General features: G+C 44.8%; 1 protein-coding gene across 1 annotated transcript; it reads left to right on the plus strand.

The window, feature by feature from the left end:
• Positions 1-28: 28 nt before the first annotated feature.
• On the plus strand, positions 29-5116 carry RAB19 (RAB19, member RAS oncogene family). Its single transcript, XM_082279574.1, has 3 exons — positions 29-357; positions 1212-1395; positions 3459-5116. The coding sequence occupies exons 1-3, from the start codon at positions 163-165 to the stop codon at positions 3722-3724; spliced, it is 645 nt and encodes a 214-aa protein (XP_082135700.1). The 5' UTR covers positions 29-162; the 3' UTR covers positions 3725-5116.
• The last annotated feature ends 4193 nt before the right edge of the window (positions 5117-9309 follow it).

A 9309-nucleotide genomic window follows, 5' to 3' on the forward strand; every position in this document is an offset into this window, starting at 1 on the left:
CGGGCGGGGCCAAGCGGCGCTACCTGTCCCGGCAGGGCAGCGCCGGCAGGTGAGCGCCTGGACAGGGCTCCTTCCTGGGCCCGCGCTCCTTCCTGGGCCCGGGCTCCTTCCTGGGCCCGCGGCTCCTCCTCCGCCTCGCCGCAGGCCCGCCCGGGAGCCGCGATGCCGTTCCCCAGCTCCGGCACGGACGATGCCTTCGACTACCTCTTCAAGATCATCCTGATCGGCGACTCCAACGTGGGCAAGACGTGCGTGGTGCACCGGTTCAAGACAGGGCAGTACAACGAGAAGCAGCAGAACACCATCGGCGTCGACTTCACCGTGCGCTCGATGGATATCGACGGCAAGAAAGTAAAGGTCGGTGGCGGGAGCGAGCCCGAGCCTCCTGACGAGCAGCACCTTGGTCGTGCCATCCTTCCCGTGCAGGTGCCAGGAAGTGGCGGGATGCACAGCATCTCCTGCTCGGCCCTGCTGAAGGCAGCTGGAGAAAGCTGACTGCCTTTCTAACCAGGGTAGTTTGCTAGTGGAGCTTTCTCTCAGGAAGATGCCCTGGGGGAAGCAGTCACCCTAATTTGGGTACATACTTGCTCTCGTGACTTCTCTGCTTGAGAAGAGGACTCGTGCGTTGCGTGCAGGGAGTTCTTTGGAAGACGGCTCTAGTTGGGAGGGGATGTCTCTTCCCTCCAGAGGTGTGGGGGTTTGAGCTGGGACACCAAGGAGGGAAAACCCCCAAAGTTTGCAAAGGCTCCACTTTGATGTATGCTTAATTTGAAGGAAGAAGACTTCCAAGACAAACACCAGAAGAAATTGTCAGCTAGAACTTCCCTCTGTGTGCAGATGAAATTTTGGATGCTTGCCCTTCATATATAGATTTGCTCTGCCCAGTCCTGTATTAGGGTTCTTTGCTCTTCTTTTGCTATTAAAGGCCTGTAATGTTCTACATCTTTTACTACAGTTGTTGAAACTGGGCTTCTTGGCCTCTTTGCAAAGCTGGATTTACCCTTGCAGCTTCCTCTTTGGTCTGTGTAGATTGACTTTACAGGCTTGTAAATGGCTTTTCAGATCTAGAGAGGGCAAAGCCACACTGGTGTAGTAGAGTGAGCTGGGACAGGTCTGGCTGCCTTCTAGACAAAGGGTTTCAAATGCTGACAGCAAGCACGTAGGAAAGTGATATTCACGGGTCTTTACAACTTCTGTCCTTTCTCTTACAGATCCAAGTGTGGGACACAGCCGGTCAAGAGCGCTTCCGGACAATAACCCAGTCTTACTATAGGAGCGCCCATGGGGCCATCCTTGCCTATGACCTTACTAGGAGGTCCACATTTGAATCCATTCCTCATTGGATTCATGAAATTGAAAAGTATGGTGCTGCAAACTTGGTCATGATGTTAATTGGTAGGATTTTAGTTTTAAATCTTGTGTTATGTAGCTTTTTAATATAAAATCTCCCTTGTTTCCTACCACTACTTGAAGCATCTATACACTATGCATTAAGGAAGAATGCAGTTCTAATTAAAAGAGGTCACAAAGTGTGTCAATTTAGCCTAAGCTTAAAAAAATGAGGAAAGTCACAGCCTGGTCCTGTCAGGACCAAACCCATTGCAAACAGCAAAACCTTTTTCAGTTGTTCCTTTCCTGTTGGAATAACACAACAAGCTTTGGTGCCAGGCTGGAGGCAAGGGACCACCTTGTTGAGGTTAGAATTGCAGTAAGCCTGACGCTGTACTCCTGATGCACAGGAATGTAGCAGCTCAATAATTCAAGGTGAAGGGGAATGCACAGAGCAACACAACTCCCGGTTCTCATCTTTCTTCTCTGTTCTCTTGATATGCATGCGCATTGCTCTGTAATGGGATTCCGAGCAGGTAAGACAATAGATGGGGAGACGGCTTTTGCAGAGCGTGGAGCAGTCTGCTTGCATTCCCCTAGCACTCAGGAAACTGCCTCCTGAGGAAAGCAATGACTAGCAATTGCCGGGAATGGAGCTGGTAGGAAGCCGCGTGGTTCCTTTCCCTTGGGTTTCATGGTTATTATTGCTCTTCCTTTCCCCGAGGAAGAAGCTGCAAGTGAGAGCGCTGGTGTGGTGAGACGCCAGAGCGTTTGTTTACATTCCCGAGGCTGAGCTATCGCGGTGTGCAGAGAGCAGCGCATGCAGCCGTCGCAGCCCGGGCTGGGGCAGCGCTGAGCCCCAGGCAGGGCCCCTGAGCTGCTGCCTCTGTTCCCAGCACCTTCCGTGCTTGTGCTGCGGGGGTTCCGCCTGTCCTTCCTCTGGAAGAAGCACACGATAAGTTCTGACCTGCGTCTAATGCAGTGCTTGGAACTGGGGGCAGCGGAGGTGTAAATCACTACACTTCGGCAGGGTTTTTCTAACTTCTGTCATGAATCTAAAGGACGAGACTTATCTGTGTGTGGTGGAGGCTGCTGGTGGTTGTTGGGGTTTTTTTAAAGAGATAAGTTCTGAAGTTAGTAAAAATAAAGCTTTTGTTAAGGATCCAGCTTGGTGCTTTCTTCCAAAGCTGGTGCTGTTTGCTTTACTTACTTTGGCAGAAGTCTTTGTACGTTTAATTACACTTAGTCATGTTATACACCTTTCTAGCAGGAGGGTAAGGCTAAGAAGCCTAACTTTCCTATATGGAACTGAAGGAGGAAAAGGTGGGTGGGTTCTTTTTAAGAAGGCAAATAACCCTCAAGCTGGAGCTTTTTAGGTTTATTTGGCTGTTTTGCTGGGGTTTTTTCCTTTTGTGGGGTGGGTTGGCTTTGCGGGTTTTTTTGGTTTTTCCTTTAGAAGAACTGAAAGGGTCTTAATGGGAGGGTAGTTGGCTTAGATATGCTTCAAATTCAAGACATGAATTTCATGAAGAGCTGTCTTGAAACTACAAATGTAGACTTCAGCCAGCTACTAGAACTGATGAATCCACATGTGCAGCAACTGCCTAAATATACAAAGGTATTTTGTCTGAGGTGTTTCATGGCTTCTGGTAGATTTTCACTAAAGTGCTGCAAGTAAAAGTTTAATCTATATGTGCAACAACAACTTAAGTAGATAATTGTAGGCATTAACGTAGCTGATCTGAATTCTTGGTTTTTTACATAATCTTAAAATATTTTTTTTTAAATTATTCAACTTAAATGCTATTTAACATTTAAACCCACTAGGGAATAGGACCAACAGTTGCTGCCAAATAATCCTTTAGCCCCACTACCTACACTAAGTAATTAGATGAACACAGGTTTTTAGTTTTTTCTTGGATTTCGTCTCATTTGCTGTCGTATGACTTGCTGCAGTTTTGATCCGTGGTCTGTATTTGTGGCTCCGATGTACTCACATCTTGTTCTTTCCAGTAACTCTTACTCCCAACATAAATCTATTGTTTAACAAAACCGAATTAATGCATGGCATTTAAAAATAAATTTCTGAAAGACTAAGTGATTGAAGTATCTCTTTGCCTTCTTTTAAGGGAACAAATCAGATTCGCTGGACAAGCGCCAAGTGCTGTTTGAAGATGCCTGCACCCTGGCAGAGAAGCATGGGCTCTTAGCTGTGCTGGAGACATCAGCAAAAGAAGCTCAAAACATAGAAGAGGTGTTCACATTAATGGCTAAGGAGCTGATAGCCCGAAATACCTTACAACTTCATGGGGAGAACCCTCCAAACAGCTTCAGTCTTGACTCCAGGCCAGTGATTGCCAGTCCAAGTGTGGAGAAGACCCAGTGTTCCTGTTGAAGAGAGACTTCAGGGAGAACTTGGAAATTGCCATTCTTCTGAGGCTGTTTGATTCAATTTTATTCAGTTGATGAAAGTGTTCTATGTGGCCTCAAGCCACCTCTTGATATTTCTGCCTTGCAGTTTGGCTTGTGAGTATTTTCAGAGATCATTGTTGCTGTTGGTAGCACAGGTTGCTTTGAACATAGCAACTTCTGAGCTGAGAGGACTCGGGAAGCTGCCAGCCCTTGCCTTAACCAAAGAGAACTATAAAAATTATTGCCTTTAATTATATCCTTACATGTCTTTCTGGCTGTGTCAGAAGATAAATTTGCACCAGAGCTCTGCACTGACCCTTCTAAGCTGCGTTGCTGGTTTTAAGTACAAGCACTTTCCTCTCTGCCAGTAGCTGTAAAAAGTCTGACACGTGCTTGGACAGCACTAACCCACTCCTGCCTAAACTTTCATTTAGGAGCTCTCCTGACTCAGGCAGGTAGCCACCCATCCCAAGGAGCTTAATAACATTTGTGAAAGAGTACAGGATTTCACATCTGCCCTGAGCTCCTCACCAGACAAACCTGGAGACATCTCTGGGGTTGCATAGCAGGCAGAATATGATACACTTCTTCCTGGGGTGAGAAAAGTTGCCTTTCACTTTGTTATAGTCAGGATTGTTTCCAATCCTGATCTGCATCTTGCTACATGGACTTGCTGGGAGCAGCGAAGCTTCCAGTGAAAGGACCTTTTTTTTCATTCCTTCCTGCTAACCTTGTCCTGCTTTTGATGTGCTGATTTTAACCAAAAGCCTTCTGTAGCTTCTGTGATGGGCCAATGGCAGCTTGAGAGTTTTGCCTGTAGATTTTCAAGGGAGTGTGAAGGATGGGTGCAAGCTCCTGTAAAACTCAGCAAGGGGTAAGATGGTTTAAATTAGGTAAAAAATTAAAAATTTTAATTGTGTTAGAGTGGTAAGGCAATGGTATGGGGTGCACCAGAGAGCTACCCTAGGTGAATTATCTGCTACTGCCGTGGAGACTGAACACTGTGGTAGCAATGGAAGGGTTTGGATTGCTCCTCCCAGTTGCAAGCTCTGCTACTTGGGGCTTACTTTTTCTGTATACCTGAGCTGAATGAAGGCTTTGGGCTGAGGCTTTTTTTGGTGAGGGTTTTGAGGGTTTTTTTTCTGTTGTTTTTTTGCAATTTTTTTTTTCCCAGTAGATGGAAACAGGGAAGGAGGAGGAAAGAAATATCAGATGAAGTTTTTTTGACTGCAGTCCATGTGTACCAAAGTGTATCACTTAGTCACTGTTAAGCTATGAACTGCAACTCAAACTCTGTAATGATAAAACACAGTTTGTGTTACATGCAAAGCAGCCTTGGGAAGGCTGGAGTGTTGCCAGCTTACCCAATGGCTGGCTGCCCCTCTTTCCTAAGTCCTTGAAAAATAGGGAAAAACATGTAGCAAGTGTTGCTGGAAAATCTTGTCTGAGAAGCACAAAAAAAAAAAAATAAAGGAGAATGAATCATTGAATAATAGTCTTGGATATATTTCTAATATTCTTAATGCTTTCTCTGGCTAGATTCTTTGCTATTACACGCAAAGAGCAGGGGTTAATGCAGGTCTGTGTAAACTGAGGGAGGAATCATCCATGCTACTCTCTTTACTATAGCCTGCTGTGGAGAAAGCTTCATCTTCAGGCTTCCTCCTTCTCATGTTTACTTTTTAAATCTTTATTCCTTCTTCATTTTTACTAGTCTGGTACTTGCATTTCAGTTTGCACATTTAAGCAACTGTAAATACCATAGCCTTTCAAAGTGGCAAGCCAGCTTCCAAACAAACTAGTTTCTACAGCTCTTGTCACTACAAAAGCAGTCAAATGTAAGCTTAATATTTCTATTCCTGGTGGTAGTTTGTAATCCATCATTTTTTTTTTTTTTTTTTTTTGTAGTATCTTCCAGAAGACTGCAATAGAAAAAGTATTGCTTTCATCTCCAGTTACAATCTTTCATTGGTCAAGAGTTAGAGGAAGGATGGTACCAGCAGTGCGTTAACTTTGCACGGTTCATTTGGTTTACCATCTTAATTAGCTGCTACTGTATGAAGTTATTTTGCTTACCCTCACTATGGAGACTTCTGCAGGCTGATGTGATCCTGAGTGCCCAGCACTGCCAGCTTACAGGGCTCTTGCCATTCCCTTCCCACACATATGGAGCTACTGGCAAAGCAAGACCTTCCTTGGCAGAAAGCTGTGCAACACAGGATCAGGGAGAACAGGCTTGTGACTGTTCCCTTTCCTTTAACAGGTCTAACAGGCTTCCTACTCCTCCAAGAAACTAGTTTTAGACACCTACCCATTGTGCAGCAATACCAGGAGCGTGACCTCTTTTGGTTGGTTCCATTTGGCATTTTCCACGAGGCCTTTGGGCAGTTACACTGAATGGTTTCCACATGGTCGCTTTTCCAGATGTCCTGGCATGAGCGAAGAGCAGCACTTGCTAAGGAGGTTCTTCGGAGTATATTGGTAACACTGTTACTCATGAGGTAATACATGAAGCTATGAACTCTTAAAAAATCCCCTTACTATAGCCTGGTATTCTAGACTGTGAGAACTACTAGATTAAAATACAAACTCAGCATAATCTCTGTGGTTCTGCTGTTCCCCATCAGAGAGCAGATGGAAACACACAGCTATGACAAGGCAAAGTAGCATTAACTGCTCTGGAACCTTCTGTTAATGGTTTGTTCCCTAGCATCATATGCAAATCATATCAAATTCCAAGTGCTTCTTGACAGCATCATTAATGCATTTGTACAAAGGGTTATAAAGTTGTTTACAACACTATTTTGAAAACTATTACTGTCCCACAGGTTTCACTTTTAAGAGCTGCACATTCAGCTTGAAAATGAGCTCATTTATTAAGTTCTTATCTACTGGGAAGAAGTATTTGGATCTTTGCTGTGGCACATTACTTGCACTGATGTCACAACAAGGCCAAATGAGATGAAGCAGTACTTATGGGTGGAACAGGGTTAAAAAATAATTAGAAATATTTTAAAATGTCCCAAACTGACACCTCCCAGAAGCTGACTAGTTAAAAGCCAACACAACAGCAGCCAAATGATGTGGAAGGCACACAGCACTGCCTATGTGGTCAAGCTTTGTTTCATATGCAGAGGACAGGCTCTCAATTACAAAAGCTTGAGGTTCTTATCTAATCTCTCCAGTTAATGTTTAAGTGTAGTTGGAAGGGAGACAATTTTCAGACTCTGAACAGCGATGGAGCACTCTATCCTGGAGCCTTCTTTCAGGAATAAGATGCATGCCTGTGGTTTTGGACAAGGAACTGGCAGTTCCCCCAGCCAGGTGAGTGCTCTAACAGCAGTGCTGTTACAGCTGCCCCTTCCTGATGTGGGCTGCCAGCAGGCATTTTCATGGCTCTCAGCTCCCAGAACACCACGTTTGCCTGCAGGTGTCTGTGAGGGGCCTAAATAGTCATTGCTCAGCAAACTGGCTCCTGAAAAAATTTTCAAGCACCACTCTTGGGCAACTGTGTTAAGAACTAGAACTACACCAACAGGCAATGCTGGGATATGACAGTCCTTTGAGAATAGTTCTAGACAGGCCAAGGGCCCCTTTGTCTTAAGAGTATTTCACCTTGTAATAGGAATTCAGTTTCAGATGGGTAGGGCTTTCAAAAACCTTTTAAAGCACTTTTTCTAATGCTGCGGTTGTAAATCAACCTTCACTCAGCTGCCTGCACAGCTTCTGTCAATGCAGTCACATCAAGCAGGGGTTGACTGTGGCTTGACAGCGAGTGACAAACAGCACACCCCTGGCTAACAGGGCAAGAGGTCAGCATATTTGCAATCCCGCATTTCCTTGTTACTGCTGTGGCCATGACCACCACTGCTTATACAGCTTTCACTCCTAAAAAATCTAGTTTTGCTAACGTGAAGTGAGGCTCACCACAACTACAGTTTAATGCCTTTCTAATGCTAGCATTAAACTGACTTTGTAGCTCCTTGATCCCTGCAGCACAGCCCAGTATTGTATCTCAATCCTAAAGGATTACATGTGGATTCCCTCATTTTAAGTTGCTGCAGCATTAATAATTTCATCTACACAAGTTTTGTTCCAAACATGAGACACCCCATAGCTCATGGTACCCTCCAAACAGAAAGCTCCTCTGTACCTGCAGTAGCAGGAAATTTACTTAGTATTTCATTAAATGCGCCTTTGAGGCATTTCCTCAAAGATTACAATCCACCTTGGGCCACCAAGGCCAGCTGTGCTACCACCATTTGAACTAAAGCAGCAGAAGTTTTAACAAGTGCTCTTACCTTGTACAATCACGGTCAGAGCAGGGAGAACAGGTAGCACACTCACTCTGCACTTCCCACAAGAGGAAAAGGTCTGTATCAAACTAAATGTATATATTCTGGCCTAGGGAGTAAAGTCAAGGCACCTGAAGTGAGAGCATCCATCTTTTTCTTAAGATTTTTGATGTGAAATTAAGATTCTGATGGTGCAAGTTTATGGAGACTTTATACCTTTTTCATCTTGACAGTACTCTCTTTGGCCTCTTCAGTTTCTGTACTTTAAGTATTTCCTTGAAGAGAATATAGCACAGCCTAAGTTGTCACCCTCAATCTTCTTACATTACAAGCTTGTCTTAATTCTGCTGAATTTATTCCTGTTCTCACAGAGGAAAAGCAGCCTACTAACATACTTATTTCAGAGGCCCTACTGTTTTCAGCTGTCCCAGTCTGGGGCTGGTGGGGGTGGGAATCACAATGCTCCAGCCAGCTGAGAAACAAGCCTCCCAGAGCACAGTTCAGACGGGAAGTAGCACCCAGCAGTACTGGCTTGGGGACAAATACAGGCAGTTCCTGAACCTGCACAACAGGAACCACAGCACAGTTCAAAGCAAGAGGAACTACTCGTCACGATGCACATGAACACATCAGTGGCCGTGCAGCTCCACCCACCAGCCTCCACCAAAGCAAATCACTCATCTGGGTGTTCTCAGCCTCCTCTCTAACACGTACAGGAAGAAGCTTCGGGAGCAGCAGCCACCACAGTGCCACAGGTACAGCCAGGCAGAGTAAAGCACACCCTCCTGACCCCTTAGGAAAGCAAGCTCACATGTGTGCTCTGGCTGGTAAGTTCATTATCTTTTTCCATCAGAACACAGCTTTGTTACAAACTCACATTTGAATCAAACTTTCCAATAGGATGTAAAAACTAATGTTCACAATGTAGGGCAGGAAGGCTTTTACTCTGCTCACTTAAACTTTTTTTAATCATATCCCCCAGCATCTGAGTATGCTTCCAGCAGTTTAATTCCAACTTCATGTATTTCTGCAGAAAAATGCTTCTATCTGAACACACACAGACTTCAAGCACGTGGAGCCTCAGGAAGTGGCCTGTAGCAGTGCTTGGATTTGCTGTCCAAACAGCATTATGATACAAAACTATGGATAAGGGTATATCCTGCAGCTGGCTTTGTTCAGTGCAAACAGAATGAACAAAATAGTGTAGAACTTACTTCTGAGAAAGCAAGACATGTCTGTTCTTACTAATGGCCCCAGATATTCCTTCAATGTA

This window comes from Coloeus monedula (genome assembly GCF_965178545.1).
Source record: "Coloeus monedula genome assembly, chromosome: 4".
Lineage (NCBI taxonomy): Eukaryota > Metazoa > Chordata > Aves > Passeriformes > Corvidae > Coloeus > Coloeus monedula.

Coding starts and splice junctions, on each gene's coding strand:
- RAB19 (XM_082279574.1), top strand. CDS start 163: ATGCCGTTCCCCAGCTCCGGCACGGACGATGCCTTCGACTACCTCTTC. Junction 358..1,211: donor TCGACGGCAAGAAAGTAAAG/GTCGGTGGCGGG, acceptor TTTCTCTTACAG/ATCCAAGTGTGGGACACAGC. Junction 1,396..3,458: donor CTTGGTCATGATGTTAATTG/GTAGGATTTTAG, acceptor CCTTCTTTTAAG/GGAACAAATCAGATTCGCTG.